Consider the following 27,631-nt stretch of genomic DNA (forward strand, 5'->3'; position numbering starts at 1 on the left):
TATAAGACCAATTTACAGAGCCCATTCTAGGACTCCCAAACTTCTGAATCAAAAACAAACCAATTCATGATTCATCCCCCCCCCCAAAAAAAGTTTGGGAAGTTCATGGTTTATGGACTTCAATGAACTATAACAAACTGCCATTTTGCTGGTTCATGAAATATTTGACACAATCTGTCAGGTTTTCTATAGAGCCACTCTGGAGATAAAACTACATAAATTTACACTCGCTAGTTCTGTTAGTCTTACATTACATTACTGAAACAATCTAGTAACACACTGAGCATTAAAGTGGCTGTCTTACTGATGTCTATGTGGGGGTTAATTAGCTGTAATCCTGTGTGGACGTGCAAGGGGGGCATGTTTTATTCAGCATCGTGGATCATATATCAGAGAAAATATGTTTGGTATTGGATGCATACTTGCAAGAATGTGAATTCTGTCAGATTCCTCAGGGCTGGCCCAAAACGTTTTGGTGCCTGAAGGACAAGTTTGTGTCTCTCCAGTCCACCTGCAGAAGCCAACTAGACTGACAGAGTGAACCTCACTAACACTCTGCTGATGAGACACCACTCTTCACCTTGCCTGAAAGCAGCAGGCTGGCTTAGAGCATGCAGGACATGTTGTCTAGAGCCCAGAACTCGACTTCTGTGGGAAAGTGAGGAACACGTAAGGAAATGTTCCTGCTGGACCCTTGAAGTCATCCTGCATCTCTTGCCAGAGGTGACTGCTGTACTCTGCCTGACAGTAGGGCCAGACTGATTCAACTGTACCATCTTTTGAATAGAGATGTTTGGGACTGTGCTGCACCTCTTTTTATTAAATAGAAAATGTTGATAGGCTGAAGTAACTAGGTGAAAAAGAAGACACAGTTTTTGCACCTTTTACTGTGGCGTCATGCAAATGACAATGGCTTAGAAATGTCCTCCTTTGCAGCTATTGAAATGCGCAGCAGTCCTGGCCTCTTGTAACCTGGCCTTCTTCCTTACACAGGATGGATATTGTTAGCAGCCAAATTAATATGCCTTGAATAAAACTACCCTCATATATGCTATTTGTTTTTCCTTTTAAAGTTTTATAATCCATGTAGATTCATTGTGGAAATAATTCTAACTACCGTAGTCTCATAAATCAACTGCCTTGTGCCTTGATTAAGCCAAACACTCTTTCAACACATTTAAGTCAGCATCCGATACCATCAGCATGACACGCTAATACTCACTGATCTACAGTCTGGTCATTGACATTATGTGTAATGTTTGTATGTCTGGTCTTAAAATCTTGGTACCTCAATTGTCATCTATAGCTGGTACACTAGGAAGACTGCGGAAACACAGATCAGTGCATTACTCAATGTTAAACATTTGGCACTTGAATCAAGAGGAGGACAACAGATGTCTGACTTCTGTAACAGGATTTCTCCTTCCTTTCCTCTTCCCTGCCTTTCATGCTTGTCCCAATATAGGTTTTGGGGATGAATGGGAAAGAGAGAATTGCAGTGGAAAGGGCATCCATTTCTAACCTAGAGTCCATTTCATTGGTGCACAGACATATTTTAACAGAAGCTCTTCTTTTAATGGAGTTGGATGTGTTTAAACTCAGTCTGTGAGAACAGTTTTTTTCCCCTGCGCCAGTTGCTGTTTTTTAGTTAAGACATGTAACCCAAATACAGTACTTCTGAAATCCCGTGGAAGATTTTTCTCGCAAGTAAAAAAATTTGGAAAACTGCATAAACCAACCAGATAATACTATTTACTGAATCAGCTGCATTAATGAGGATGTCCTTTTTAAAGTTCTCAAATGGTGTGGAGAACCTTGTTCTGTTCGAAGTTCACCTCTTCAGATATCTACGTGAGCAGAATGATGGAAAGCATGAGGAAGGACTGAGGCTTATGTGCTTCCCTTTTCATGGGGTTACTCTCAACCCCACCCCAATACCTAATCAATTCCTTTAAATCCCTAATTAGGTATTAGAGGCGGGGTTGCTGTTACTTCCAAAAGTTACAAGAAAAGCAGTAAGTTATAATTTTTTGAAACACTTATGGTAATGAGTTAGCATTTGAGTCTCTGAAATGAGTAAGATAATTGTTTCAAAAACTAATGTTCTACTATAATATGAATGGTGGTAAGTTGCCTTTGAGGCCTTTCCAATGAGTGACACAAAGAAGTTCTTTAAAAAAAAAGCCATGTTCCAAGCTCTAGCTTCCATGTTCATCTTCTGAAAAGTGTTTAGTGAGAGTCTCTTCCATGATTCATACACCCATGTTGACATGGTGGTAATCAGTTGAGACCATGGCAAATGTCCGTTCAGTGAGATGAACTGATAGTAAGAATGAAAACATTCCATTGGTATAATTTCATATACCACTAGTTGTTGCAGGGCAGAAGACATGGTGGAGAATACCAAGCAGGGCCAGAGATATAGATATTTTATATATCATTGTAGGAACTGAACAGCTCAGATAAATTTATGTTCTTAAATGCTGGTCATTGTTTTGTATTTTCAGTTCAAAGTATTACTGCAGTCCCTAATGCTATGAATCACCTGATGAAATTGTGGTAACTCTCAGCAACACTTTTTTTATCTGCAAATATAAACTAAACACACTACTCAAAAGGAATATTTTATTGGGTGTATATTTTCAGATGGTGGCCTGTTGTGTAAGATGTGTCATGTTGGATTTAGTCCACCGGCATTGCCACAAACATTGTGTGTAGAAAAAAATTGTCTATGCATGGAAAACTTCACACAAAATAAAAGTGTGTGTGTGGGGAAATGGAGTGAAAGAAAGAGTGTGAAGTTGGAATTCAAAGCTGGTTTTTTGAGGCCAATGTCAGTCAGTCAAAAGAGGCCTATGTTACTATACAACTAAAAGGTTCTTTTATAGTAAGTTTCACAGTTTTGGCAAGGTCAAATATTGTTTTGGATTTTTTTGTCTGTCATACAAAGCAATTCTTTATTAGTCTAAATAGAAAAAGACAGTTCTGTATTGTACAACATGAACACTAACCTCATTGTACCAGTGCAAGTTGTTTATCTGCCCTCTGGTTTTGCACAAGCTCAGAGGATATCTCTTCACAAGGTACAGTATACAGTAGTAGTAATTATTGTTTGTCCTGCAGACAAATTCTGGACCTGCATAGATTTCACATTCAAACCTATTTCATCCGGAGAATGTGCCTCCTACTGTGTGTAGTTCCAATTAATAATAAATAGAAAAAATGCTGGCAAACTGTACATATTAGAAAGTCCTTTGGAGTTTAAATATGTGAGAGGAAATTAAAATTATAGCTCATGACATGTTCCTGATTAGTAATGGCCTCATTTTATTATTTGTTTTGCTCTCCCAAGCGGCCAGGTAAACAGTTACTTTTTTTATCTCGATATTGCAGAAGTTCAGCAAGCAGAGCTTCTACCATTCACATGTACAGAACAGCTGAACCTGGTGAATATATGCCTGTCTGTTAGAGCTACAGGAGCCCCTCCCACAAGTTCAGGCGACTGATGCTATGAAGAATGAAGGATATGTTGGAACCATACATCACTGAGATGCGGTGGGATGATACTCATCCTGACACTCCTCAGTTGTAGATGGCTTCAATATGTTATTGCCATTCATTCCTCCATGCTCTGTCCCCCATAGAGAATGGCAAACACACATGGCAAGCATTTCCTTTGATCTGAACTAGGCTAATGAAAGTCCCCTTATGATCAGCTGATGAGGATTTGCAAGAATATATCTGTACATAGCTGAATATAGTTGACATTGTAGTGGGTATTTTTAAATTTTTGCTTGCCAAAAAAATGGAACAATTCAGAAATCAGTAGATTGACTAACTAGCTTTGGAGCATCAGATCTTCCTGCTTGGTTTCCTAAGCCAGCACAAAATTATTGATGCTTATACTCCATCTCAAATATTTATAATGAGAATATCCCACTCATCCCAATAGCTTTAGGATAACTACTACTTTTCATGAGATCCTTGCAGAAATGCTTCTATTATAACTAAGGTGAGGTTTTTCTCCTTAATTCCAAGGCTGCAGTTTAAAAGGTGAACAGGTGAGGTTGACTCTTTGTCAGACTTCAATATCTTTCTGTTGTAATATCTAGTCATTCAAGATTGTCTTTTCCATTGTGTTTAAGCACAAACTATTTCAGCATTAGCATTGTTATCAATGGATATGGCTATGTAAGTGTGTAGTCTGTGGCTGGCAACTTTTAACTTAGAGATTTGCCTTGCAAGACTCAAGAGGGCTGATAACTGTAATAAAGAGATACAAAGCAAAAAAGGATTAATTAAAGGGCAGATCATGGCTGCAGGAACATGATAGTCAAAACAATTTCTCATGCAATGTGCCCTGTTCCAGCTGTCTGTCTGGGAGTGACCTAAAACAGAGTGAGAACACTTGCTCATTTAGAATAAGGGCTGGAAACAACTCTGTTGCTCCCTGATTTGGCTGTGTGATGTTGTCGCATAGCTAAACTGGGTTGGCGACATGGCATCTCATGAAGGCTTCCAGAGCACTGGCAAAGCTACTGGCTCCTGGTCTGATTGGGCTTCATGAAATCATCATGTAAATCACCACATCTCATTGACTACACGATGACATGTATAGCCACACTATAAGGGATGAGATGTCTGGATCACTTAGGAAGAAACCCCCATGAGAAGAAGCCAGAAACAGCATGCCAAGAAAGGAAGCAAGGAGACTCTTCTTTCTGCCTTCCCCTGAAATCTCATGTATGCCTCCAAATTTTTGGTTGGCAATAAATTGGCCAGCTTGAGGTAACAGACGTCTGTGGCATTTATGAGATTGTGATCATATATAAGAGATGTGCTCACATCTGGAACTCAGTACAAGCTCATTTTAAAAGATCAGGATTAACAGAGTGCAGCCCTAAAACTGTCTATTCAGACATGAATCCTCAAAACTCAAAATATGACTCATTGCTAAAAGGATATATTTGGGTCTGTTGCCTAAGGCTCTCCAATCCATTTTAGTGATATATACATGTAGGTTAATTGCTGAGCTGTTTATTATGGGTTGGATCCAATCATGCAGGTCGATTTTAATCAATAAAATTAAATTTAAATATGATTAGCTTAAGTCCTGCTGATTTTGATGATTTTGCTCTAAGCATGACTAAATCAGGGCTGCTTTTTGAGAAGTGTGAATGGTAGTGACCACAAGAGGGTATCCTGTAAACCATCTTGACTGCTGCCGTTGGTGGTGTAAACCAGTGGTCCCCAACCTTTTCCAAACCACGGACTGGTTGGTGAGGCAGGGTCCATGTGCAGAGGGGCCAAGGCACCCCCTCATGGGTGGGGGTGGTGCGCTCGTGGGTGAATGGGGCACATGCACAGGTGATCATGGTGTGCTTACGAGTGAGCAGGACACACATGTGCATGCAGGTGGGTGGGCTGTGCATGCATGGGGGGGGTGCATGCCGGGGGTGGGAGATCTGTCTTTGTGGCCCAGTTGTGCAAAGGCCACGAACCAGCAGTAAGCCACAGACTGGGGGTTGGGAACCCCTGTTGTAAACATTCAGGCTTTGCTATGTAAAGCCTGCCATCATTTTTCCTGCTGTCAGCACAGACACAATATCATGCAGTATTGGGACATTTCCTAGTATTTTGAATTATGAATATAGAAGCCCAATACCCGGCATTCACAAACTGGAAATTTTTTAAAGAATTAAATTATCTTTATGTACACTGCCCATGATTGCAAAATATGTGCTCATGTATTAGTTGTGCGCTGTCAAGAATTCTCACTTGCTTTTCAGGGCTTTCTAGGTAGAGAGTCTCATGGAATTGGCAAAAAGAGGGTTAATTCATTCCCTGTAGTCTGTGAGAGTAGTGCCTGGTAACTGAATTGGCCTGGATGGGAGGAGGTGAAGCATCTCCCATTTAGAGGAATTGGCCACGGCTGTGAAGAGTCTTATCATAAAATGTCAAGGCTAAGAGAATGCTGTGCGAAGCATCTTTTCTTAGTGTCTCATAGTACCTTAATTAGTGGCATTTGCCTTGTCTGAATAGTTACTTTTGCAGAAGTTACCTACAAAAAGGTTCAGTTAGGAGCACAACCTGATTGATGCAAAGAGTTGAAACATACAGAGAGGAGATGATATAAGTAGGAGCAGAAGAATGGAGCATTCAAGCGTATGCCAAACTAGCTCCTGCAAAACTGTGCTAGTTTAGCTTAATCTCTCAGGAGAATATAATCTATGCCTGCCACTCTGCTGAACTCTACACATGTACTGGAATTATGCTACAACATAATGTAATGGTGGTAGATAGCTTTAGTATTTTTTGTGGGTTTCAGTTTTAATGGCCTAATCTCTGAATAAGTTTTGTTTTTCTTTTTATGATGGAACTGCTTCACGTCATTTTGATTCTTTTGGAAGCTTTAAATCTACTTTTGGACATGTATGCATTTTTGAATTACCTTCAATAAAAATAATATAGTTTTACAGCTGTGTAATCACTCAGACAGACCAAGTGGTTGGTGGTACTGAAGAAGATGCCTTGCACTTGGAAGTTAGGAGTACTTTGTGGGTTTTTGGTATTCCTGCTTTGCAGGGTTGGTTTGCAGCTACAAGCAGAAGGCTGGAAGTTTTTGTCTCTCCCTAGAGCACTAAAGGAGCAGGCAGACTCAGTAGTGTTGGGAAAGGGGTCACACAGGAAGCGTTTCCCAATCACTAGTGCACTGAGCCTTCCTGGCAAGTACCCACATCAGGACCAACAAAGATAATGCATCTGAGTGGTTAATGGATCCTTTCTGTGGTGGCCAGTATCATGGCACAGAGTACCAGAAGTGGTTTATCATTCTCTTCTAGAGGCATCCTGGAACTATGCAGCTTGCCCAAGACTATACAGACTGGCTCTTCTAGGATGCACAGTCTGGGGAATTGAACTCCAAATCACTGGCTCCACGGCCAGATACGTAATTCACTATGATATCTAGCCAGCACATGGCAATGTATACCGTGTGTAATGTTTCCAAAGCCAAGGAAACAACTTCAGTTTAAATGATGGGCTCACTCCCATTTGTCAAAGCACCTGAGACTGGAAATTGTATTTAGCTTATCTGCTTGGGAGTACCAGGAATGAGAGAGGTCTCAGCTTTCACAAGACGACTTGTTCAAAATGTACTTAGGAACTTTTCAAAATACTTAGCCAAATGCCTTTCATTTCTGCACAAATAGTTTCATTGGGATAATCCCTGCTTCCCAACGCTGCAAATATTTGTTACGCCAGAGTCCACAAGATGCTTCTGAAAGAACAAGCAGAGCCAAAAGTGAAGTGTGCACCTTTGCACAAATGCAGGAAAGTGCAACTGGTATGATGGTGAATGCAACGTGACCGTGATGTATGGGCTGCACTGTGCCTACCAAATGACAAATGATGACACATCAGAACACAGGATGTAATGAAATTCATGCTCTTGATAAAACTGGAGTTTTCAGACAAACTGTGTGTAATTATTCCGATGGTGACTGCAGGGAAGCTCTGTAGAAGGATGGCAAAGGTGGAGAGGACGAGAATTGGAAATACAGAAATAAAACTGACTGAGGCAAATCAATATTTTGGCAGGTTTGGAAAGTCACACATTATCAGTGTTGATACATTATATAATGGCAACGTTATACAGAGGCCCTCCTGGACATAAAACAGACTCGGAATAGGCTGTAAACATTAAAGATAATGGAAGCTTGGCTGTCATCTAAACTAGCATTTTGAGAGACACATTCACTTCACTGCTCTAAGATGATAATCCTCAATTGGTTTGCCTCTGTGTCATCCTGCTATATTTGTGTATAGTGAAGATGATAGGCCAAAATCCTATGTTAAGCCTATTTAGAGTAGTCCCACAAAAATGAATGGGACCTGTTAGTCACAAGTAACGTTAAGTCCCATGATTTTAATGGGACTGCTGTAAGTAGGGCTGATAACAAATTTAACCCTATGGCTACAAAAGCAGACGTGGTCCTTCAACAAATCAACTCTGCAGTTGCTCAGTGTGCTGTCAGCTGCTTTGAAAGGAAAAGTCTGAGAATGACAACTAAATGTATTTATTTATTTATTTATTTGATTTATATAGTGGAAACACTACTCTGGGCAGTTTAAAAATTAAAACTCAGAACCCCACACAACCCCTAATAAAGGCCTCCCTACTTCTGCAACATCCCCACTCCCCAAAAAAAGAAAAGGAAAAGGAAAAGAAGAAAAGAACAGTGGCTGCCACTCTAAATCAATGAAGACGACTTTACTTGGTTTCTTCTACGGTCAGCATTCTATTGTTAGTCTGAAGAACATCAGATTGTTTGATTCAACAGAATTTACATAAGTGTGGACATCATTCAGCTGTTGATTCAACAGGTCTACTTTAGTAGAGCCTAGCAATAAAATACTGACTCTACATGTTGAATCTATGAATGTGTATGTGGAGGACACTGGTCCCCATCCGGCATTTACACATCCAGTGGAAAATTAGAAAAGGTATGTGCACTTATGTAGACTCCAAACACATGCCGACTGCCTAATACATAACATTCTCTGCTGAGTGGGCAACCTGCGTACAGACGGAGAAAGGTGGTATGGGGCTACAAAATACCCTGGTTGAGCATATGGATGCTATGGTCCAGGGCATCTCTTCACTCCTCCCAGATTACATGGATCTAATATGTATATTTTTAAAAATCCATGTATAAATCCCACCTAGAGATGGGCATGAATCAGATAAATGACAATTTTTTTGATTCACTGATTCATTTTGCCTTTAAAATCCTATGAAACACTCCCTAAGCACCTAGAGACACCAAAATCACAGGGAAGCTTCCCCTGACTCTCCTCTACAAGTCCTGCAACTTTGGTGAAGATTGGACTTCAGGTGTCTGAGGTATACACCCAACAATGTGGGCCCCACCCTAGCAGCTGGCTTGCAGAAACCCAATTTTCCCTAAACATGGAGGGATTGTAGAGGACAGTCAGGGGAAGCTTGTGATTTGGGTGGCTCTAATCTATTAATCGGTGACATTGATTTGTATTAACATGAATCAACAAATTAGTGATTTTTGAATGAATTTGGCGATTCATTTTTTAAATTTGTGCCCATAACTAATCCCTACAGTACACACTTTGCAACCAACAGCTTTACGTACTATCACTCCACCATGACAGTTCAGATTGTAGGTGGAGAAGTGAAAGCTTCCCTGACCTTTAGCATCTCTTTTTACTCTTTTTTAACTCTGGAAAAAAGAGATGCACATTTTCATGTGAAAGGAAACAAGGAAATCACATCTGGGGATCTCAAGAGGAAGTTAAATTATTTTGTGGCAAGGAAAGGAGAGATTCAAGACAAATTTCAAAGATCTCCTTTTGGAGGTTTTCAAAGTTATTTTTGCCCTAAGAAACGTGCTTTAAGGAGCACAAGTTATTATTACTTTTGAAATGCAAAATATAGACGAGTTCCTGGGAAAATGACATCACACGGTCTAAAATCAGAGGTAGGGAGGAGTCTCTGACACACATTCTTTAAAATAAAACCCATACCAGGGAGCTGTTTCATTTGGTTTTACATGAGTAAGCATCCCAACCCCATTGCAGTTGGAATCAATGGTCAAAATCCTTTTGCTTTTTTATGTACTTTACATAGATGGCAAACAGCATAATGTTCACTTGCCTCTAGCCAGCAATTACTGAGTCTCACTGGGATTCTCAAGCATGCACCAAGCCAGCAAGTGTGTACATCCTTAAGAACTGCAGCAGCAACTCTTTAGTTTCTGGCTAGAAGTAACTCCATCTAGCATTTCATTTTTACTATATGTCTGATGAAGGGGACTTGTCCACAAAAGCTCACATTAAAATACAATAGTTAGTCTTTCAGTTTTTTCTTTGTTTTATTTTGTTTCTTTGGATTTTGCTTGATATGCTGGCTAGAAGTGAGTGAATGTTATGCCATTTGCCTTCCACCTGCATAAACAAGTACAGTGGTGCCCCGCAAGACGAATGTAATTTGTTCCGCGAGAATTGCTGTCTTGTGAAAAAATCGTCTTGTGAGGTTCCCTATGGATGAATGAAATTTATTCGTCTTGCGAGGCATTGGTCTCGAAAAAAACTGTCTTGCGAAGCATGGTCATCTTGCGAGGCACCATAGCAATCGCAAAAACCAATCGTCTTGTGGGTTTTTTGTCCCGTGAGGCACCACTGTAACAGGATTTCATCCCCTGAAACCCAATGGCCGATGTACCAGATGGGACCAGACACTTGTAGCAATGCAGTATTCTAAGTGTAAGCACTCTTTCTTGCATTCTTGTGGTTCTAGGCAGCAGCACAGGCATGATAGTGCTCGATTCTGTCCAGGTAGAGATTTCAGACAACTGGCTCTTCACCAGTCAGACTTGTTAAAAGGGAAGTCCCACCAAATATAAGCTGCTATGGAATTCTTCCACTCACATGTAAGATTTCCATTATGGCAATAGGAACCTTGATCAACAATGGGTGGAATCCACTGCTAGTAATGATCACCAAGATAAAACACTGAAATTAATTGAAACATAAGATCCAATATTTGGATCCAGTTTCTAGTTCTGTCAGGAATTTCTTCTGTTTCCCATATATAGAAAAGCCTGGCAGATACCTGAATGACTTTAATTCCAGAGGCAGGGCAGTATTTTCGAACCCTACCTTCTGGATATCTTGGCCACCGCTGACCTCCCTTGTCCTCTGAGATGTCAGCAAGAGACTTGCTTACTTTCTTTGCACATTACTGGCCACCCTTTGGTTTTCTAGCATATCATCAGTCTTTTGCCACAATTCTAAGGTAGAGGCTGGAGGGTTCTCCTGGACGCCACAGTCAAACCAATTTGACAACTCCTGTATCGAGGCGACAGACTTTGTGATAGACATCTGAGAAATGTACATTTACAAGGGTCCCAGGTGACAGGTATTTTGATTGTGAGGAGAGGGCAGAGAGAGGCAAAGAAGGACAATGCTAGTGAACTTTCGTAAAGTTTCTTACAAATAGGAGCATAAATATAACAGTGGTGAGGTTCTGTTCTTTGATTTATTCTTTGGCAGGTAAGCCACCATAGATCTAGCAGAGAAGGACTTTGCAAATAATTTCTCTGTAAATTCCCTCCCCTGGCCAGATTCCAGCCAAGCAAGCACCCCTTGAGGAACCACGCCTGGCTTGCATTAAGCCACGCTAAACCAGCTCTGTTCTTGCTCCATCTTTTGATGTTCCCATCTGCTGCTTTTAAATTGATGGGCTTCCACTGTGGTTTGGAAGTATGCTCTCAGTTTTTGTCCCTGCCACTCTCCAAAGTTCCACAGCTGTCATGCTTGAATTTGTCGGAGTACAAAGCAGCTCTTGTGTCTTGTTAGTTCATGTTTCTCTTCAGTCAGCGTAATAATTTCCAAACTGCCACTTCTGATAAAGACTGGAGGAGGAACAAATGTTTGCCCTCAGGGCTTTCTGAGACTGATCCACTTCCAAACACGTGGCCCGTGGAAGGTGTTCTAAAACAATGTGATCCATCTAAAGAGAGAAAGAGAGAAGATGCTAGCAATATGCTTCCATGTATATGGTCATGTATGGGCACTAAACACTTTCTTCCTCCCCCAAATTATGTCTTTCCTTCCTGCGTCAGTTCAATATGTACAATTCATTCATTTTTAAAATCTGAAAATAAATATAAAAGCAAAGGCATACATACTGTATTGTATAATTCATTTAGAAGCTGAACAGGGATATTGGACTGTATCCAAAATGCCCACCTGTTCTCGGACAAGAACTTTGTTACACCTTCTGTGCTGCATGGCTTGTTAAATCTTCAAAAACGAAATGCTGCAGAAACTCTGGCTGCCTGAATGTTAATTATCATGCACAGGAAACAACCTCATGTGGCATTTCTAATATAGGGCAACTTACGGCAGGAGATCTTGGCATTCCTACTGCATTATTTCTCAGCTGATGAAGTAAAAGGACACTTAGCATGATGAAAAACAGGCTAGGTAATCTGTTAATTAAGTCCAAGTACTGGGGTGCAAAATTGGATTATGAAATCGTGAGGAGTTGTGGATAAGCAGGATTGTATTCTGTATTTTGTATTTTGGTGCAACTATCTTTTTCTAATTTGGCTATACTCCATTTTGACAATACTACCATTATCCCAAGGGAAGAAACAAGACTCACTTTGTGACCTACTGCATTAAGATTTTGGAGCATTGGTCACAATAACAAATCTTTTTTTAAAAAAAATTAAGAGCATAATGGTATAGGACGTAATAATACATTTAGATACATGTTATGGTGAATACTCAAAATTTAGTCCCAATGCTTAGAACTTAGTCGAAGTGCAAAAAAATCCCAATTTAATATTATGGATGTTCCAAAAAGAGGTGAATTTATGTACCCCCCCCCCCCAAAAAGTGACTGTCTTGTGTTTATCAAGGTGGATAAAAATCTATGCTTTTTTTAAAAAAAAATCTCTAAATCACGATTTAAGTAAAAAAAACACCTGATTTTTAAAATTTAAATCATAAAAAAACCCAATTTTTAAAAATTGACATCAATTTGATTTACATCAAATCCACCCTGGTGTTTTCTTTTTGATCCACCCAAAGCAAAGGCCCTTGCTGGAACCAAAGACAATAGACTTTCCCACTGGTCAGTGTGAACCTTTCTCAGAGGTATTTAAACAACATGGGGGCACCTACCATGTTACGCTTTAGTGGCAGACTTCTTGCATGGGCAGGGGATTGCACTAGATGACGCCTACATCTCTTCCAACTCTACATGTCTCTGATTTACTGAAAAGCAAGGAAGATCTTCCCAGAGCAACACTTTGTTATGTTATCCTGGTGCACACTGATCTGTGTTCAGGCATTTTTCTGAATGTGTGAGAGCGCTGAGAAGAGCAAGGGGGGGTGAGGCTGCAGCTCCCCATGTGCCATTTGGCCTCTCAGCCCCCAATTTCCCAGCACTAGGCTGAGGGTTCTGAAGGGTGCTCTGTTTACCTTCCTTTGCATATATCACAAGAAATCACCAGGCGGTCAAACTCCCCAATTACATGCATCACAGACTCCCCAATTTATTCATGTGCAAATAAATGCATACAAAATATCCCTTAAGACCCTGAATGCAGGATGGCTGAAGGCTGAGGGGATGGGGCCAAGGTACACAATACACCCACGTCTTTATTTACTCAGAGCCTTTGTGCATTGATCACATACCCAAACTGTTAACAGAGCTTGTAACTGGTAATCTTAGTAATCAGTGACAAATACTTTCAGAAAATGAACACACAGTATCAAGGAATACCCACCCTCTTCTTGCATAGTTTCAACTGAAATGCTCTTTTTTGCTTGCTTGCTACATAGGCAGATACAGTACATGGTCCACTTGGAGAGACTGTGTTAATATGCCATTTTCAATCCATAACTGTCATTGGAATGACAGAATGTTTTTGATTAGCTGATGTTTGCTAGAAACTCCAAAAGTGCTCCCAGCACTGTGTTCTCTGAATTTATTTGCTTTAGCAAAACAATTCTGTTTTTGAGACAACTGCTCCCAGATTCCAAAATGTTCAGTTTTTAATTTTCCTTCCACCGTATTGAAAGAAATAAAAAAAATATAAGGTATATTTACAACTCATTTAGGGGGCATTCCTGAGTAATTTATTATTTAGTAATAAGTACATTTTAGTGGGATACCCAATGTGTTGTAGTGGATAGAGTGAAAGACCTGGGTTCAAATCCCTGCTCAGTCATGGAAGTTCACTGGAGATGTGGACCTGTTAGAACGTTCCTTAAATATTTCAAGTGGTAAAGAGATACATTTGTCATAGCAGTTTTTGCACTGAATGTGCTTTGTTTGTGATTGGCCACTGGCTTACTTTGAGAGTTTGATTCCTGAAGCATAGATCACTGAGGAGCCCTCGCTGTCGCAGGGCCTGACTATCACAGAGTTAATCACGGGGAGTACTCACTCCACATAACATCTATTTGGAACCCCTTTGCATTCGTCATGGATCCATGAAATACAGGTTCCGTTCCCTGCTCAGATAGGAAACTCACTGGAAGCCAAACTCACTGGAACTCACTGGAAGCCATTCAGGGTTCCTGTGCACCAAACAATGTAGTCCTATGTTTGTCTATAAAAAATGAATCCTCTTGAGTTCTGAGTGATTTATTCCCAGGTAACTGGGCAAAGGTACACTGTGTAGCGCAACCATTCTGAACCTTTTTTTTTTTTTTGCCAAAGAAATATAAGCCGAATCAGGATTGTAGAAGTTGCATAACAAATCTTACAAAGTAGTGTGTCAAGAATTGTTTCTGGTCTATGCCACTCTTCAAATGTGCCAGGCCTCCCCAGGCAATCATGTGGCCCCTGTTGAGAATGTCTGGTGTAGTGGATTGGAGTCCAACACGATCAGGAGGCCACCATCTTCTCACTACAACACACCAGGAAGGTATACACTAGGACGTTTTAAGATTGTAGCCCCAAATGCCACTTTTAAGGTCATGAAGGAAAAATGGCTTACAAATGTAATAAATTACTTCACCATTAGGCCATAATGTAACATGTACAAGACTTAAAATTAAATAGCCTAATTACTTTGTACTAATTTGAGTTTCTAATGAAAATATTACTGAATATGTAGCCATGTTCCCTGCAGATGCTGTTAGAACAAAGCCACAGAGACTAAGTGAAGGCAAGGTGTTTGAGTTTCTTCTGCCATATTTTTTGCCCTTTCTTTTGTTAACTCTGGGGAGAGGCCACAGCTCAGCCTATGGTCCCAGGTTCCACCCCTGGCATCTTCAGGTAGAACTAGAACTGAATCCTGCCTAAAAGCCACAGATGTGGCCACAATTCTCAGCTAAGTGGACCAAGGATCTTTCTGAGGTAAATCCACCTGTGCTGTGTGAATGGAAAAGATCGGGGGGGGGGGGGTGTTGTTTGAATTTTATGCCTTAAGTGATTTATTAAAATAAACCAAACAAGATTCCATTAACAAGTAAATTTCCAAATCACTCCTTTAAAAAAGGGAAAGGAAAAAAAAGAGACTGCTTTGTGGTTGATTTTTCTTCATTTTAAACAGCATGGATACAAGATAGGCTCATAGAAGACGGACATTATGTTTGTAGAAAATAAATCCAACTTTTGGTTTTGTATGACAGCGATAACTTCAGGCTGCATTTCTCCCACAGGGACAATACTCTGTTCCTCCAGCATTCAGAGCTTTCATAAAAACTAATCTGATCTCTTACCACAGTGGATAAAATTGTATAGCCCCAGCTGGCCGCCAGCTCAGTCTCATACAGGTGCAATCATCTGTGTCCAATTGAGCTGAACTGGGTAATATAGGTTTGTACAATAATAATAATAATAATAATAATAATAATAATAATAATAATAATAATAATAATAATAATAATAATAATAATAATAATAATAATAATAATAATAATAATAATAATAATAATAATAAAGGAAATACAACTTTCTTTATTGTAGAAAGCACCAATTTGTCTTAAGACTCCAAGTTCAGTAGTAGCTCAAAGAACATCAATGGGTCCTGACAAGCTATCTGGTAACTTAAATGGCCAATTGTTTTTCATCTGCTTTCACAAAAACTCACAGCCACAAAAAGAAGTATTTTCATTTCTTTAAGGAGGTTGTGTACTAAGAGTGGTAGGGAAAAAAGGGAACAATCAGAAGGAGCCGCAATATCTGGATTTTGTACAAGATTATCGACCGGATACTGTAATTGCTATTATTCCTCCCTATCTGCTTTTGCACCTGGCACTGAAAAAAAAAACCCACATCCTTTCAGAACAGGAAAAATGTTTTAATTTACTTTTGGCACTTTCGCAGTGTACAGAAAAAAGAAAACTAGGATGTATAGTTCTGAAGACTGGAAACAATTCTTCTCTCTATATATATATTTTAAAATGTACTCATTAGATTGAACTTTGGACCTGGGGAGTTTAGAGAAACTACCTTTGATTGTTGCAGCTTTATAAATGACTATTTTATGATGTATGGAAAGCTTTCCAGAAAGATAAATGGTCCCTGAGGAACTGAATGCACAATGCGTGGCAAGGCAAGGTTTAGCTCTTCAAAGAAAGAACAACAAAAACCAAGCGGAAACAACCAGCCTTTAAAAGAAGCCCCATTGCCACAGCCCAACCCAGTATTAGCTGTGTAGTAAATGTCAATTATGGTGACCCTTGTAGGGTTTCTGAGGTATGTGGGATATTTAAGGGGTGATTTTACCAGCTGTGCCCCCTTAGAGAGTTTTCATGGCTGAACGGCATTTGAACCTTAGGTCTCCTGAGGCCTAGTCTGACACTCTATCGGATAGAGTGAAATAGTGGATAGAGTCTATCCACTATTTCACACTGTCTCTCCAGTAGCCATGCTGACTAAGGGAACTTCAGGATTGCATTTAAAAAAAGTTACATTCCTAAATTCTGACTCGCTGCCCAAGATGTAAGGAACTCCTGTGTACTGAGTCAAAGCAGAAATCCATATTATCCAGTATTATTGCTCCTAAGCCTTGACTTTCAGTGGGAGAATTTTAGCTGTATCACCAGGGTCCGAACCAGGAACATACAGTACTCCACACTTTCCATCGTTGAATCACAGTCATTTCATGAGCCCAGTTTGTAGAACCTATTATATAACAGTGTTAAGCACTTACTTAATAAGTAGGTCTTGTTTCCCCTTTATTGTAGCAAGGGAAAACAGGTTGACTTTCTTTGTTTTTTTAAGTCATTATATCCCCGCCCCTCACAAATCCCTTTGGGCTTTTCTTGCCTGTCTTGGATGGGAACTCTTATCTGCATCTGAGCCTTGTGTGCATTTGAATTGGATCTGTTCTTTATTATTGCTTACAACTTAACTTATTTGGATTGAATTTTTCATTTTATAATTTTGCTTCTAACTGCTATATACTATCTTGGAGGCTCTAAGGCAGGAATATGACAATAAAGAAAACAACCACTAGAATAACCACCTAGAATAACCAATGTCACCACTCAGTAAAAAGAAGCTTACTTGCAATGTCACACAAAGCACATGATGAGGAAATGTTACTATTTCTCTTATTGTGAATGCCCATTTTCAGATTTTGTCTCAAGATTTCTGCCAGAGTCAGAGAGGTACAGCCTGCTTATTTGACTACTAAATTGGACATATGGGGAAATTCCATAAAAACTGGTCTTCATCAGAATCTCATAATTACAGTGGTGCCTCAATTTACGAACTTAATCTGTTCCGGAAGATGGTCGTAACTCGAAATGGTCACAAATCGAAGCACCACTTTCCATAGGAATGCACTAAAATGCAATTAATTCATTCCAGCAGAAGGAAATAATCATCAAAAAACCCACAAAAAACCCCCACTGCAATACCCACTGGAAACACAATTCATCCGTTCTGGCTGAAGGGGGGGAACAAAAGCAAACAAACTGTGCAATACCCTTCAGAAATGCAAAAAAAAAAGCAAAGTAGAAAGCAAGCAAATTGTGCAAGACCCATCAGAAATGCAAACAAAGCAAAAGACCATGCAAAACCCATCAGAAATGCAAAAAAGCAAAGCAAAAAGCAAGCAAACCGTACAAGATCCATCGAAAATGGGGGGGGGAACCCCAAAAAGCAAACAAATCCCCAAGACCCATCAGAAATGGGGAAAAACCCAACAAACAAACCCCCCAAGACCCATCAGAGCATCGAAACATAATTCCACCATCCAGCCCAATACCACACTGCAAAACCCACCCAGAACAGTTTTTAAAAAGCAGAAAGCAGCACCTTACCTTACCAGGCAGTCCGAAGCCTCCTCCAATCACACTCACACTAACCGTTAGGGTGAAAGTGCTACAAAGAAGCAGCCTCTTCTCCTACCAACGGTTAGCAGTTTGAATTCCCTGCCTTTTTTCCCTGCCTTTTTTTTTGGTTGTAACTCAAAGCTCCGGCCACAAATTGAAGCAAAATTTTGCGGCTGGAGCTGGTTGTAACTCGAAATGGTCGTATGTCAGGACGTTCGTAAGTCAAGGCAGCACTATATAGATTTGATGCAAGTAGCTCTGGTTCAGTTATTCTGAACCTTTGAAGCGATGTACGACTGGCTGAGTCACACTACTGTTGTAACAATTTCCTCAGTTCTCATCATTTTATACAGTACAGTGAGTCTATCTATCTTGATCCTGGTCTGGAGATACTTGAAATGTCAAAATTTTGAACTTGGCACTTGAGAGTTCAATGCGGTTGGTATAGACATCCGATTAGAGTCAAGGAGACCTGGTTTCAAAGAGGCCGTTAAGAGTGACTGGGTGACCCTGGGGACAGACATTCTCTCTCACCCTAAGCTTTGCCGCAGCTCGTTCTGAGGGTAAAACAACTCTACTTCTAAGGGGTGAGAACCTTATGGGATGATAAGTGGGAAAAGAACACTGGATTCCTTGGGGGAAGGGCAGGATAAATTTTTAAAAAATCATATATACTCAGTTTTCCTCTACCCATAAAATATAGCTTCAAATAAAGCTTGCACAAAACTGCTTTGTCTGAGTGATGAGTGTCTGGCATTGCCATACAAATGGAAATGATGTAAAAGGTTCCCTTTGTTTTGCACCATTTCCAGTTGAGCCACAGTGAGAGAGAAGCAGTCACTTGCCAAGGCAGCACTTACGAGTTCTGGATGAAAAGCCACCAGTGATTTATGCAACCATTTCAGGCCATTGTTTCTTTTATCACAAGGGTGCAGGCCCAGTGTCCCTTTAGCATCAGTTGGTGCCACACAAGAATCTCCATGTTGGATCAGTCTCAACCAAGTGTAGTTGAACTTTTGGTTCTGTACACAGAAAAAACAAAATACATAACAGACTAAGCTTTGATTGTGGACTATTACTACTAATTTCTTTCTTCTCATTCCACCATTATTGAACAATAAAATCTGAAAAGCAGCATAACACTACAGAAATAATCAACACTGAATTCCATGGGTCTTAGCCCTACACAATTGTGTTCAGGATTAAAGCCTAAGTGTGTTTTCAGTGTAAGCATGGTGTTAATTGGGAACTTCCCTCAAGATTGCTTGGCCATAAACTCTACAAAGGTGGGCTCTAGAACAGAGCTTAGATGTAATGAGTTATAAGTAATACAGTTACCTGCAACTAGCTATGTTTTTGCTAGCAAAGGGAAAATCATATTTCAGACATTATGTTATGATTAGGACCATTTTCCCCACTGGTATAATGAGCAATGCTTTCTAGTTACTGTACTTTGAAAAGTTACCTTAAAAGTACATTTAAAGATATTTTAAGACATTTTAGAGCTGTTTTTCATTTTCCTCCCCTTTCTTTAATTAATCCTAATTTCTTTTTTTAAAAAACAAGGTAACAAAATAGCAATGAGCAGTGGAAGAAAAACGCTAATAAATTTACTTTTTTCTGACACAGCAACTGAAGTAGATTGCTTCTCAAACACTGTAACAAATAATGATAATGAATTACTTTTTAAAAGTAATTTTCTGTGCTCTTCTCTGGAACACTTTTGATAGTCCTTTATAAATTTAGTGAATTCTACTGATTTTTATCAATCCTACAACTATCGACAAAGTCACATTTCCTTCTATCTTCTTCATACTCTTCTCCTGAAGTAGCGGGTGTCTAGTGTATTCAAACAAGGCTTATTGTCCAAGCCACAACATAGCTGGAACAGTAGTGGGGGGGGGACGTGGGCAGCTGCCCACCTGCATCATAACCTAGACTTTTTGATGAATATTAAAAGACTCCTTTTTCTCTACACTATCACAGTCATGATGGGAACCAACTGGTAAAAACTACTCAGCATGTAAATAGCTGGGTCTTCTAAACAGATATTTCAAAATAGGCTTTAGAGCACCCCAGTTTGGCATCTAATATGAGGAATACAAAATGAACTAACTTAATGGTCTTACCTTGTTCTTAATGTCACATGGTTCAAAGGCCAGACTAGATTGATTCACAGTGATGCATTTAGCTAAAGCTCTATTCATGATCTAAAAGAAACAAATAAATGAAGGAAAAGTTTAACAGAAGAACCAAAAGTAGCCTCAAAGGTATAATACGGTAACAGAAATGTTGAAATAATTCAACGATGTATTTAATGGTTACTGTCAGCTCTCTACTTGTCTTCCACCCATAAGAAATAACCATGAAACTATTAGATAAAAGTATGCCAAGTAAAATTATATTTATGGGTGATGGCATCTGGCATTCTGTGACCCTCCAGATGTTGGACTCCCATCGTCACACACTGCCTATGTGACATGAACTTATGGGAGATGTAGCTTAACTAACATTCTGGATACAGGTTGCTCATCCCTGCTCTAAAGGAAACCCTTCTGTCTGGGAGCTCCTGCCTGCCTTTCGATCCTGAGATGCTTTAGACAAGACAGGAGAGGTATTACCTGAAAAATGGAGAGACCATTATGGGCACTGGCTGGATCCCGTTTCAGCTCAGTGATCAGAAGAATTGTGTTCATTGATGGATCCAAGAGAAGAAGGAAGCAAAAAACAAGGATCCATTTGTAAAAGTGTGGAGAATAAGAGTGTGCCGTCCGCAGAAATGAAAGTAGAAAAGGATGATGGAAAGAAGGAACAACGAGCTAGTGGCGAAAGTGACGAAGAAAAGGGAAAGGCGGTGATAGAGAAGGAGGGGGAGGTGAAGATAGAAGTATGTTTGGCTGATGGGGAGTGGGAGGAGTCAGAAGTGACAGTTAGGGAGGGTTATAAGGACAAGGAGGGGGTGGTGTGGTTTAGTATTGTGGTGGAGGAGTATGAAAGGAGAAAGCGGGAAGAAAGACGGAGAGCTTTCGAAAAGGTCGAAAGGGGTTGATGAGAGATTTTCCCCACCTAAAGATAGGCGGCTTTCTACCCGATCCCCCAAGTTTTAAAGGGACTTCTCCACGTATAACTGTAAAGGAATGGAATGTAATTGTGGCGCCGAGAGAAGTGGAATTACAGCGTGAACGTGAGTGGCTGACAGCTGAGTTTGACGAAGGACCAGACGAGCGCGGGTGGATTAGGCACAAATGTTGTGGGACAATTTGTGCCATGAGGAGTCTCCCACCCCCTCAGTCGGAGCTCAAGGAACCTTATGGGGAGCGCCGCCTTTAACCCCTTGGGACTTTAATCAAAGTTTGGAAGTTGTTAATGATGGCCTGTTGCCGAGTTCGAAATTGTTAAATCCGTTCAAAGATGTGCTGGAGGGTGTGGAGGAAAATAAAAATTCTTCTGTTAAAGTTATCCGGACTCAACCTGTATTATTTCCTGCCGAAATGGAGGGGCTGCCTGAGGGAAAGGACGAACTTTCTTACACCATTTTTATAAATGAGGGCTGTGTACCACTCATTCGATAAAGGAAGTTCTTTGCATTGCCCCTTCCCATTCTTGATTATGCCCGTGGGAATATCACTGCTCTACCTTTTGTCATTGCTGTCAGTCACTACCTTGACCCCAAACCTACTATCAGGCTTTGAATCCAACATGCCTTACACCAGGGTTGAGGAGAGAGTAGGTAAGATCTCTGGGTGCCTTGCATTATATTAGCATGTTGTGTTTAAAAAATTATTCTCCATTGTCTAATGATAACAACAACTAAAAACCTACTCCTTTCTCTGCAAAAGAAGAGTTCATTTCTGAGAAAGAACTCTTGGAGGAAAAAAAAACAGAACTGAGTTTTCAAGTCAAAGGACTCATGAGCTTGTGTCTCATACTGATCGATTACACTTAATGCTCAGCATGTCTTCCCCTCTGGCTCACTATTTGTAACTAGTTCCATCTGGTAACTCTCAGGGTTCTAGTTCCTTTTCATTTTAAAAAGTTAAATTTCATAAGTCTCATATCCGAACAAGGAGGAACGAGTAAACAATTTCTGAATATTTTGTATCCAGAAATCCTAGGGAAGGGACAACATAAATCAGAATTGACTCAATGTCAGAGAATTACTGTAATTAGATTGAAATAACCAGCACATTAGTTAGTGGACTAGTTGTACTGAAACAGTAAGTTGTCTGATCACTCCAGTAGAAACATAATTATCATATGTTGACAGGCAAAACCAGAACCTAATTTGGCTGCAGCCAGAGACAGAAGTGAGTAACACAGAACCCAAAGTGGGCAAAATCTGATGAACTGTATAGTTGTTTCTCCCTACCACTTTAACTCTCTACCTCTCACACAAGAAGAAATGACGCCCAGAATTACCAGTGAGTGCCCTGTAGTCTAGGCAATAGAAGGTACAGTACTTCATATCGTCATAGGATGAGGTATTTCTTCCCTACTTGGATGTTAGGCTGCCAGTGCCCAGAGGAGTGGTCTCAAAAACCAGCATATGTAGAACTACAGCATCAGCAGAACTAGATAAGATTCAGAATCACAGGAAATAAGATCAAGAGTTACGTTTGGTCCTTCATGCTTTCACTATCCAGCCACAGATTTCGATGATTAATTGGTTGTGCTCAACTCAAATTAGCCATGCTGGGAGCTTCAGGCTACTATAACTCTCAAAAGTATCATTTTTAAAATAACCTACACAAAAAAAGGGTAGCATTATCTGCTTCTGGAAAATGATAGCTTTGCTCCCAGGTCTCTATTGTCTAATGTACAGTGATTATGAATTTACATGACCTTGTTTTAATTTATTTAGTGGTTAACTATTTTTTACAGCATTTATTTTTTGCGTAAAAATGAATTTAAAAAAAATCTTAATTGATTCAGGAAGTCATCAGCCACACTAAATACTTCCTGGTTTCTGACCAGCAATTATGCCAGAAAGAAGCCAAGAAATATTCGGTGCAACTAAAGACTTTCCGAATAATTAAGGCCAAAACAAAACAAACACCCAACACACGTTACAACTTTACATAAAATAAATGCTGTGGACAATACTTAGCCACTAAATAAGTTTAAACAAGGTGGAAAAGGTCAAAACCACTGCAAATAAGAAGGTGAACATCCACCTCTGATTAATATACTTGGGTCTGTCCTAAAACTAACCCTTCTTGATACTTCTTTACTTCTTCAAATGTTGTGATTTAGTTTTGTGCAGGGCAGTATCAACGGCAGGGAGTTGTTACTCTTTGTGCTCTACTCCATCAACATCTTAAGCAGAGAACAGGTAAGAGTACAATTCTCCACAGCTGACCTTATGCAGTCAATTTGGTTGCCCAACTCATCATGACAGCAATCTTCCCTCTTAAAATGAACTTGCCTAACCAAGACGAATTCAGAGTTTTAAACAAACTCTTCTGGGTTAATGATGTGAGCTGTAATTTGTTAACGTAAAGGTCAAATAAATAAATATAAATAAGTGGCTAAGCCCTCCTGCTGTCATCACATCTCGGCCTGTTAATGGATTCAATCACTGATTGCATATTGCATTTTTCCAGTCATGTTCTAAATGGATTATCCAGTATCTTTTTCTTCTTTCCTCCTCACAACACCCTTCTTCAGTTCTGTGCTTTCTGTGGGGTGCCAATAGCCCATTCTCTGTCCCTAGAGTGACAAGATGCAAAAGAGAACAGGGTTCTGGAATGGGTTAACAGCTGTTTAGAACACACCAACTTTATTGTGCAAGTGACACTTGTTAAAATTACCTTTTCTACAAAATTAGTAAAAGGTACAGGAGCTTGATCTTTTTCTTTCTTTCTTTCTTTCTTTCTTTCTTTCTTTCTTTCTTTCTTTCTTTCTTTCTTTCTTTCTTTCTTTCTTTCTTTCTTTCTTTCTTTCTTTCTTTCTTTCTTTCTTTCTTTCATCCTATTTAAAGTATATTCCCTCCAATTATTTAGTAAACTTTGTCCTTCTTGAAAAAAGGTTGCAGTTCATCTGATGTCACTAACTGAACAACAGGACTGTAACTTTCTTCTCATATCACAGTCTGTCATGAAACGAACCCAGAAAGCAACCTCACTGTGGGAGAGGACCTTTGTGTGAATGTGAAAAAGGGACAATGTACAATAGTTATACTATCCACAGAGAGACTGGTGATAATTTGTTTTATTTTTTAGGTTTTTCTGGTTAAAAAGTTATTATCTCAAAAAAAAAAAAGGAATCACAGAATCACAGAATAATGGAGCTGGAAGGGGCCTATAAGGCCATTGAATCTAACCCCCTACTCAAGACAGGAATCCAAATCAAAGCAGGACAGGTGGCTGTCCAATTTGTTCTTCAATTATCCTTGTTGCCCTTCTCTGAACTTGTTCCAGTTTGCTGACATCCTTCTTCAAGTGCAGTGTCCAGAATTGCACATGGTACTTGTGGTGTCCGCCAAGGTCATGAATATTCATGTTATCTGCATAGACCAATGGGGGTGATGGAGGGGCGGAGTCAAGAGATATAAAAGACTCAGCAGGAGAAGGGGGAGTTAGTTGGAGAGATAGGGTTTTGAGATAGAGAGATTGAGAGCGAGTTTAGGAGTCTGGGCGGGAGAGTGGTGGTTGAGAATGGCTAAAGGAGAATGTTTGTTTGTTTGTTTGTTTGTTTGTTTATTTATTTATTTATTTATTTATTTATTAGATTTCTATCCCGCCCCCTAGACAAAGCTTAAGAGTTAACAACATTGCTTGTTCTGTCAACACCTGTATCAATAATCAATTTCTATTTGTTTCTTTTAAAATGACATACGGTCTGGACCCTGATTATTAAAAATAGGTATTTTTAATGAACTCAACTAGAGGCACCTGAGGGGCACGTAGCGTGAGCTCTTTGTTTGGTGAAACAATCAGGGGCTACGTGGAATCATGACAGTACTCAATATGAGGTCTAATTAGTGCCACATATAAGGGAACTAAAATACTTCATGGGATCTGAAGTCTAAAATAGCATTTGCCTTTTTGTAGCCACATTGTACTGCTGTCATATTCAGATTGTGACTGAAAAAAATTCCAAAATCCTTCTTGCTTGTAGTATTACTGAGCCAAGTATCCTGCAATTTGCCACCTATAAATTGGATAAGCAATCCCTGCATCCCCTCATTCAAGTCATTAATAAAAATGTTGCAAAACACAAGGCCCAGGACCAAGTTTCCCTCTAAGCTGTGTGGCTCCACAAGCGTGTGTGACTCCCCCCCTTCTACACAGCATTGCTCCTACTGCACGCACCAACAGTGAATGTTTACAGCTGCTTTGGCTCCACTTGTGGCAAAACTCTGCATGGGGGGGGGGGAGAGTTGTGCATGAGAGGAGTGGAGCCCCACCCAGCCGAGCTGAAAATTAGAGGGTACGTTGCCCAGGACTGAGCCTCCCAGTTTGAGAAGGACCCACTGATAAACACTCTCAGTATGATTCTGTAAAGAACTGTGTATTCACCTGACAGTTATTCTATACAGCTCACACCTAGTTAGCTTGCCAGTCAGAATATCATGGGACACTTTACAAAGCCTTGCTGAAATCAAGATATACTATGTCTACAGCAGTCCCACTATCTACCAGGAAGGTTACTCAATCAAAAATGAGATAAGATTAGTTTCGCAGGATTTCTTCTTGACAAATCCATGTTGGCTACTAGTTATTTACCACATTATTTAGAAGGTGCTTACAAAGTGGCCACCTCATAATTTGCTCCAAAAATTTGCCCTGGGATTGATGTCAGGCTGACTGATCTGTAGTTCCCAGATTCCCCCATTCTGCCATTTTTGAAGATTGGGACAATGTTAGTCCTCCTCCAGTCAATTGGCACTTCACCTATCCTGCATGATTTTAAGAAAATAACGATGATTCTGAGAGCTCTTCAGACAGTTCCTTCCATACTCTTGAATGCAATACAGTATATCTCTGAAGATTCTCAGTCATCCAGGTGAGGTTATCTGGAAGCTGAGTCATGGCAACTGGACTTCTTTCTTATTAGGTTAAAACATTTTGCTACTCATCCAAGTAGCTTCTTCAGTCTGAGGAGAGTTGGTAGGAGACCCCTGATATATTCTCCAGGTTGGTTTCACTTTCCCCTGTTTAGAAAATGCTCATTATATGGACAAAGGACTGGGGTGACTGAAAATCCCACTTCTGCTCCACCCATTGTCATGGGTCATTAACAGTAATTAACAGTGGTCTTTCTGATGTGTGTGGCCCAATCTTTCTGGGGAGGGATGAAAGGGCAGCATGATAAATAGATTGCATCTAAGGCCTCCCCCCCTGTTGAGTGAGGGATTTTCTATATGCACATGTATGGCCTCCCTGACCCCTCTCTCTCAAACCACCTATATTCTCAGTCCAAAATGAGTACATCTTGGCCATCAAATTAGTGTCCTTTGTCCTTCAAATGAAGAAACAGTGCTGATTGTGGTCCTGAGCCATTGCCCCTCCTGTGCTGGACCATTCTCCTATTTAGTGGCTGTTTGTTTCCTCCAATACAGAGGTCCAAACACTCCTCTTTATATTGGACTGCTCCTGTTGTATTTTGGTGTCTGGTCTTTTGGGTGGACAAGTCTCTGCCTCAATGTGTTTGTGGGTTTGAAGTGCACAGCTATGTGGTGTTTACTAAAAATCCTTTTGAGGTTTTCAGACACACCCGCCATGTAAGGAATGACCTGGTTCTTCCATCAGCTCTGGGTCCCAGACTCTTCCATTATCCTGCTGGCTCAGGACATTGCCTTGTTAAAGGCCCATTTTGGATATCCACAGGCCTTAAGAGCTGTCTTCAAATGCCCGTCTTCCTTCTACTTGGCTTCTGTGGAGGTGGGGAAGTTGCTTGCTCTATCATTAGCATCCTGATGATGCCTAGTTTGTGTTGCATTGGGTAATGAGAGTCAAACTGCAGGTATTGATCAGTATGTGTAGGTTTTCTGTAGATTTATATTCCTAAACTGCCGTTGGATCCTATGATGACTGCAGATTCCAGTAAAGCCAGCTGGTTATCTTTGGTATCTTCCCTGGTGAACTTGATATTTGGGTCCACTGTACAGGTATTTATAAGGTCTGTGAAGACCTGTACTTCCTCAATCTTGATCTTCACCCAGGTGTCATCCACATTCCTGAACCAAAGGGTATTTAGTGCCTTCTTTTCCACTTTTTCCATATATAAGTTGGCATCAATGAGTGACACCGGGGAACCCATGCCACAGCGATGTTTCTGTCTGTAAAAAATCACCTCTGTAGGTGAAGTAAGTGGTGCTCAGACACAGGTCCAGGAGCAGGCATATCTGGTCTGGGTTGGCCCTGCTTCTTGTGGAGAGGGTGTTGCCTTCTTCCAGTCTCCTTTTTGCAGTTTTAGGGCATCAGGGGAAGGAATGCTAGTGAAGAGGGATGTGACATCAACGGATACCATGGTTTTGTCAGTACATTTAGTTTCAGTCTCCTGATCTTGCCTGCAACCTCCTCTGAGTTGTGAACGTGGTGGTCCGAGTGTCCAACCAATGGTGCTAAGATGGTGGCCAGGTATTTAGCAATGTTGTATGTACTGAGTTGATGCTGCTGGTGTTGGGTCTGAGGGGGGCTCCTTCCTTATGTATCTTTGGAAGTCCATAAAGGCAGTGTGGGGGGGGGCCTCTCCCGGATACAACTGGTGGTAAGCTGCCCTGTCGACTGTGTGGTCTTTTCCCAAGTGTTTCAAGCATTCTATCACTTTCTTCCTATAGATG

General features: G+C 40.3%; 1 protein-coding gene across 2 annotated transcripts in view; it reads right to left on the reverse strand.

Moving 5' to 3' along the window:
• Positions 1-8,062: 8,062 nt before the first annotated feature.
• GALNT5 (polypeptide N-acetylgalactosaminyltransferase 5) overlaps positions 8,063-27,631 on the reverse strand; it is a 56,349-nt gene continuing 36,780 nt past the window's right edge. The window contains exons 8-10 of one of the 2 annotated variants that reach the window (XM_020801174.3): positions 19,974-20,054; positions 18,705-18,866; positions 8,063-11,545 (exon numbers count right to left, since the gene is read on the reverse strand). In XM_020801174.3, the coding sequence (XP_020656833.3) occupies positions 11,405-11,545; positions 18,705-18,866; positions 19,974-20,054 (384 nt within the window). In that variant the 3' untranslated portion in view covers positions 8,063-11,404. Of the gene's footprint in view, positions 11,546-18,704; positions 18,867-19,973; positions 20,055-23,829; positions 23,936-27,631 lie in introns of those variants that run through there. The other variant, XM_078376409.1, reaches the window with a different exon arrangement.

This window comes from Pogona vitticeps, chromosome 1 (genome assembly GCF_051106095.1).
Source record: "Pogona vitticeps strain Pit_001003342236 chromosome 1, PviZW2.1, whole genome shotgun sequence".
Taxonomy (NCBI): Eukaryota; Metazoa; Chordata; class Lepidosauria; order Squamata; family Agamidae; genus Pogona; species Pogona vitticeps.